This window comes from Uranotaenia lowii, chromosome 2 (genome assembly GCF_029784155.1).
Source record: "Uranotaenia lowii strain MFRU-FL chromosome 2, ASM2978415v1, whole genome shotgun sequence".
NCBI classification, from domain to species: domain Eukaryota; kingdom Metazoa; phylum Arthropoda; class Insecta; order Diptera; family Culicidae; genus Uranotaenia; species Uranotaenia lowii.
The window spans coordinates 22109051-22116693 of NC_073692.1; the positions used below are offsets into that span (position 1 = coordinate 22109051).

The 7643-nt window shown below is 30.9% G+C and overlaps 1 protein-coding gene across 1 annotated transcript; it reads left to right on the plus strand.

Moving 5' to 3' along the window:
* Positions 1-257: 257 nt before the first annotated feature.
* LOC129745674 (uncharacterized) lies at positions 258-7378 on the plus strand. The gene is made up of 2 exons (XM_055738942.1): positions 258-803; positions 5714-7378. The coding sequence occupies exons 1-2, from the start codon at positions 763-765 to the stop codon at positions 7065-7067; spliced, it is 1395 nt and encodes a 464-aa protein (XP_055594917.1). The 5' UTR covers positions 258-762; the 3' UTR covers positions 7068-7378.
* The last annotated feature ends 265 nt before the right edge of the window (positions 7379-7643 follow it).

The window sequence follows — 7643 nt, forward strand, 5'->3', positions numbered from 1 at the left end:
AACTTCCAACATATGAAGCTTACTGGAAAATTATCTGGCCAAAATCTTGCCGCAGTACCGGAAAGAGCAGCGATAAAATAGTTATATCGAACCAAACAGAGCATTTTTTTATGAATGAAAAAAAAAAGAAATACTGTTAGATTTTCCGTCCAATTTTCACGAATATTATTTTATCATGAGTGTTATTAATTTAAGTGCATTGAAGTGTTCTGATGAAATGATATTAGTTACCGCATAGAAGCTACCACGCGCCCATCCATCGAGTTCGATATTATAAATAAAATCAATAACCCAAACATTAATCGATAATAAACATGAACATTCCGTTCCCAGACACAAACCAAAGTCAATACGAACATTCCATTCCCAGAGAATGAGAAATTAAACATAAAACAATCCCAGTAGATAACGATTCATTTCAGACAGAATAAAAGGGAATGGAATCAAATCAAACGTTCAGTTCAGTTCTAGGTTTCAGTGAAGTGAAGTAGTGTAATCTAAGTGTAGTTTTAAGTGTGATAGAAAATAAATATTTTTTTTATGAAAAAATAAGAAAAATAGTTTAACTGGCGCCCGAATAGGGACCAGCGTGTTAAAAAATAAGTTTAATCACAACGTTAAGAGTGAAGTGATAAACAAGAAAGAACTCCTAACCGCTACAAGCAGCCGTGTGGAGGAAGGCTCCATTAGTAGCGCAACGCAAAAAGGAAAAAAGTCGCCACACCGGGAAGGATTTCTAAGCACGTTGGTCCCCTACATGAGATGTCAGCCGTTAGAAGCTTCGACACATTAAGGATATTTCTGTGAGTAAAAAAATTTTGTTTTTTCCTCTCTTCTATTAATAAAAAAATAAATAAATAAATAAACAATAATATCACAAAATTATTTCAATTTTAAAAAAAGTTACTTAAACAATTTTCAAAATAGATAACCTTATTATCAAATTTAAAAATCTTTCTTTAAAAAACAATTGTAATATGGCTGAAGAAGTAGCCCAAATTCTAGCGAGACTAGCTGTTCTTGAAGGAACAGTCAATAATAACATAAAATTAATTGATTACAGTGACCCCGTTTTAATTTATATCAATGAGGACGGGTCACCAGCTGATTCATCAGCAATTGAAAAATTACCCGATATCATTAAAGACATTCCGAATTTCCACGGGAATCCGGATGAATTACATATTTGGATAAGAGACGTAGACGCTCTTATCCAAGCTTATCAACCAAGTACATCAAGTACTGTAAATCAAAAAAACAAATTCTATGCAATTTGTACAACTATTAGAAGAAAAATTAAAGGAGAGGCCAATAATGCCTTAGTAAATTCAGATGTCAACATCAACTGGCATCTTATAAAGAAAACTCTTTTAGAATATTATGGCGAGAAAAGGGATCTCACCACATTAGACTACCAATTAATGAACTGCCAACAAAAAGGCAGAAATTTAGAAATATTTTACGATGAAATTAATAAATTGCTATCTCTTATAGCAAACCAAATTAAGATGAGCCAGGAATACAAACATCCCGAAGCTTCAAGAGCAATGATTGGGATGTATAACAAAAAAGCTATTGATGCTTTTATTAGAGGCTTAGACGGTGAAATAGGAAAATTCCTTAAGAATCATGATCCAGACTCATTGGCAAATGCCTATGCGTACTGCATCACTTACCAAAACATTGAATATAGGAAAACTTTTATTAAAACTAAAACAGATAATCAAAGTTTTAATAATCGAAATTATTTACCGATACAAAGAAACCAGACTAGAAAAAATCCAAACTTTGGATATCAACAAAATAGCTCTCCACCAATTCCTCCAAGATTCAATCAAAATTTTGGACACTCGTCTAGAATGGGACATAATAATGATTTTAAACAGCCAAATCGACAATACCAATTTCCGGCTTTTCCACCTCGACAGCATCAACCGCAAAATAATCCTTTTGCTCAACACCAAAATCGACCACAACAACATCACCAACAATCACAACAACAAAGAATGCCAAAACCTGAACCTATGGATATAGATTCATCCATCAGGTCAAAACAGGTCAATTACGTGAACAGACCTAAACAATTTCACATAAAAACAAAATATAAAAATGAAACAAATGATTACCTTGAACAATTTAATAATAACTATGATGACAAATCCTTCACTAGATATAATCAAAATTGGGAGAAACAGGAAAATAAATATAACGTTGAAAGATTTCAAAATGCCGAACTAAATTTTTTAGAATAAATTCCTCTTTACCATATTTCTTATATTATGGTAAATTAGAGAACCCATTAAAAATATTGGTCGACACAGGATCGAACAAAAACTACATTCACCCGAAATACGTAACAGTATCTCATGAGGTTGAAACCCCATTTTTTGTTTCTTCTGTCGGTGGAGACATAGAAATTAAATCCTTTTCACAAGCGAAATTTTTTAAACCATTCTCAGATATAAATGTAAAATTTTACCATTTGAAAAATTTAAAAACATTTGATGCTATAATTGGTCATGATACACTACGAGAAATTAGTGCTATCATCGACACAAAAAATGCAAAATTAATTATAAATAACAATCATGAAATTCCTTTATTGCAACATAAACTACAAGAGGTAAATAAAATTATCATAAGAGATAATCATCTTTCATCATTTCAGAAGCAGAAACTCAATAACGTCTTAGAAGATTTTCAGGACCTGTTCCAGCCCCCAGATGAAAAACTTTCTTTCACAACGGAAATAAAAGCAGAAATCCGAACAATTGATGACAATCCCATATATTCCAAATCTTATCCTTATCCCCAAAGTCTTAAAACAGAGGTTACCAAGCAAATAAATAAATTATTGAATGATGGAATTATAAGGCCTTCCAAATCACCTTATAATTCACCCATTTGGATTGTACCAAAAAAAATGGATGCATCGAATGAAAAAAAATACAGACTAGTAATTGATTTCAGGAAACTTAACACCAAAACAATAAGTGATCGATATCCGATCCCTGATACTTCCACTGTTCTTGCTAATTTAGGAGAAAACCAATTTTTTACAACTATTGATTTAGCATCGGGATTTCACCAAATTCCAATGGCTGAAAAAGATGTTGAGAAAACAGCCTTTTCAATTAATAATGGCAAATATGAATTTGTGCGTATGCCATTTGGATTAAAAAACGCACCAAGCATTTTTCAAAGAGTTATGGACGATGTGTTAAGAGAACACATTGGAAAAATTTGTTATGTCTATATTGATGACATAATTATTATTGGGAAAACATTCAAAGAACATATGGAAAATATAAGAACAATATTTAAAACTCTTCGAAAAGCTAACTTTCGAATCCAACCTGACAAATCGGAATTCTTAAAAACCGAAGTCGAATTTTTAGGATTCATTGTTTCAAAAAATGGTTTAATGCCCAACCCTAAAAAAATTGAAGCAATTAAAAATTATCCCCAACCTACAAATCTGAAGGAATTGAGAATGTTTTTGGGACTTTCAGGTTATTATAGAAGATTTATAAAAGACTATGCAAAATTAGCAAAACCTTTGACAATTTTACTTAGAGGTGAAAATGGTCATAAACGTATTTCTAAAAATGAATCAAAAAAATGTTTAATAACTTTAGATCAACAAGCAATTAATGCTTTTATAACTTTGAAAAATATCTTGACATCAAATGATGTTTTAATATTTCCTAATTTCAATGAACCTTTCGTAATTACAACAGATGCTTCCAATGTTGCGATTGGAGCAGTTTTATCACAAAAAACTAAAGATGGTGACAAACCTATTTCTTTTATTTCCAGAACTTTATCTAAATGTGAGGAAAACTATGCGACTAATGAGAAAGAGATGTTAGCCATAGTTTGGGCCTTAAATAATTTCAGAAATTTTATATATGGAGCAAAAATCCACATATATACAGATCACATGCCATTAACATATGCAATATCTCCAAAGAACGTAAATGCAAAATTAAAACGATGGAAGTCTTACATAGAAGAACATGATCACGAAATTTTTTATAAAAAAGGAACATCTAATAATGTTGCAGATGCTTTATCAAGAATAAAACTAGGTGATTTGAATCAAATAAATTCTTTAACACCCACTCTACATTCATCAGATAATGATGACCAATCTTACATCCCTTCTACAGAATCTCCTATTAATGTCTTTAAAAATCAACTTATTTTTAAAATCGATAATACATCATTTTATAATTTCACTACGGTTTTTGGTAAAAATAAAAGGCATACTTTTCATGAACCTTATTTTTCGAAACAGTTTTTAGAAAGTAAACTTAAAGAATATTTAATTCCTAATGTTCTGAATGGAATTCTTACAACAGAACCAATAATGGGAATAATTCAAGAAATTTATAAAGATACTTATGATCCAGCTAGAATTAAAGTCAGATTTTCACAAAAAATCGTAGAAGATGTGACTAACGAGAATGATCAGATTATAAAAATCCAAGAAATACATAACTTTGCACATCGAAATGTCAAAGAAAATATAGCACAATTGATTAAAATTTGCTATTTCCCAAGAATGCATAAAAAAACAAAACAATTTGTTAGCACTTGTGAAATATGTAAAATTGAAAAATATGATAGGAAACCTCAACCAAATTTACCAGTTAAGACACCAATACCGCAATATCCAGGTGAAATTATTCACATTGATATATTTGCATATAATCAAAATAATATTTTTTTATCATCAATTGACAAAGTTTCAAAATTTGTCAAGATAAAACCTATAAAATCAAGGTCAATACTTGATGTTGAACAACCACTCATGGATTTACTATATGACTGGGATATTCCAGCCATGATCGTTATTGATAATGAAAGAACGTTTACTTCAGAAGTAATAGAACAAAGAATTAGGAATATAGGAATTCAAATCTTCAAAACCCCAGTAAACCACTCAGAAACAAATGGACAAATAGAAAGAGTCCATTCTACTATTAGAGAAATTGTAAGATGTTTTAGAAATGAACATACAGAATTATCAATTATAGAAATAATTCAAATAGCTGTTCACAAATATAATAATTCAATACATTCTTTTATAAAAGATACACCAAAAAATATATATACAGGAACTAATACAGAGAATTTAAATTTAGCTGACTTTGCTAAGAAAAGACAAGAAAACCTAGATAGAGTTATAAAAATTTATCAAGATAAAAATGCAAAAATTATGGATCCTTTATACAAAGATTTTCCCATTGGTAGTTACGCATTTGAAAAAAATAATACCATCTCAAAAAGAGAGCCACGATTTAAAAAAATTAAAGTGTTAGAAAACTATAAAACTTATGTAATCGATGATCAAGGTAGAAAAATTCATAAGGCAAATTTACGAAAAATTTTTCAAAATGAATAATTATTGTTTTATATACTTTTTATTTTACAGATTAATAATTCATCTTGCAAATGCAATAGTACAGATTCACGACCTTAATAAAAACCCTTTAGCAGTGATACCATTAGGAAAAGCAAAAATAAAAGTTGGTTATGTTAAAATAGTTCAACCATTAGATATAAAACATATCGAAGAAATTATAATAAATTTTGACAATGTCGTGAAAAACAATACTTACAATAATCAGCTTTATAGATTACTGATCAATAAAAATAATTTATTATACCAAACATATAACAAGCTTATTCCACATGAACAACGCAGGAAAAGATGGGACAGCGTAGGTACAGTCATCAAATGGATAGCAGGAACTCCAGATGCAGACGACCTGAGAATCATCAATGGAACCATGAACAAACTAATTACCAACAACAACCAGCAATTCCTATTTAATGAAGCACTTAACTCCAGAGTCATTCATCTTACCAACATTACAAATGAGTTACTACAGCTGGACTACAAATCAAAACAACAACATACCATCGAAATTAATCTTCTAACTATTATACTCAACATTGATGCCATTCAACACCAATTAGAAGTCCTTGAAGATGCCATACTATTAGCGAAAAACGGTATTCCAAGCAGCCAAATATTCTCGATTAAAGATTTCAGGAGAATCCGAACTTTCCTCAAACAACAACAAATATTTGTCTCATCGTTTGAAGACTTATTAACGAGAGCAGTAGCAAAAATCGCTGTAAATGACACTCAATTTATCTACATACTACAAATTCCACAACTTTCAACGGATATTTTCGACTATGAATTTGTAGATCCTTTGATTATCAATGAAAGAAGAATCCACATCCAATCTAATTACGTCATCAAAAATAAAACTCATGTTTTCGAAACTCTGACCCAATGCAAAGAGGAAAATGAGTTGTACCTATGCGAATCTGAAGCATTGAAACCTACTAGTCAATGCATAAGTAATATTATCAACCTTCAACATGCAAATTGCACTTATGAAAAGGTTTATGACAACGGAATTATAAAAAGAATCAACGAAGCAACATTACTTTTGAATAATGTGAATGTAACCCTTCAATCTAATTGCAGCAATAATACACAACGATTAGAAGGATCATACTTAATAAATTTCGATCAATGCGAAATCTTTATTGATAACATCCAATATCTAAACACAATGATGGAAACAACAAAAAAGTCATTCAGACCAACAACAGGAATACTCGCTAACGAAAACAACATAGTTGATCTTCCACCACCAGAAGTTTTAGCTAACTTGACAATTAAACATAGGTCAATGCTAAAACATGTATATCTACAAAATGAATCATTCAAATGGAAGATTCACATTTTTGGATCAATGAGCATTTTAACTCTTTGCTTAATTATAGGAACAATTGGTTTGTACGCAATCAGAAGAAGAACACATAAAAATACATCAGTAGAAATCAAGCTTCTCAACAGAATACCAACAGCGCCTAAGGAAAATCTACAAAAATCAGCAGATATCTCTGACGAAAGAATACCAACGGCACCGAAGGAAAATCTACCAAAATCACCATACCCAGATGTCTCCGATGAAAGGTTCCAAGAAATCGTAACATACTTCAATACGCCAACGTCTTCCAGACCAATCAGACTTTGAGGACAAAGTCATTTAGGAGGGGAGGAGTTACCGCATAGAAGCTACCACGCGCCCATCCATCGAGTTCGATATTATAAATAAAATCAATAACCCAAACATTAATCGATAATAAACATGAACATTCCGTTCCCAGACACAAACCAAAGTCAATACGAACATTCCATTCCCAGAGAATGAGAAATTAAACATAAAACAATCCCAGTAGATAACGATTCATTTCAGACAGAATAAAAGGGAATGGAATCAAATCAAACGTTCAGTTCAGTTCTAGGTTTCAGTGAAGTGAAGTAGTGTAATCTAAGTGTAGTTTTAAGTGTGATAGAAAATAAATATTTTTTTTATGAAAAAATAAGAAAAATAGTTTAACTTATTCATTAGATTCTCTATCATTTGCAGGGTTGTTAGGGTTTCAAAAAACTTAAACTCATTAGATGCAATGATTTTGCCAGAATCAAACTATAATTGGATGGAGCTGCCTTTTTACTTGTTCAATTGATATTTGAAGTTCAAACCGTGCAGCTTTTTGAGCTCGTATAAATTCATGTCTTTTTCAAACGTGTAATCCTTTTCTGAGGC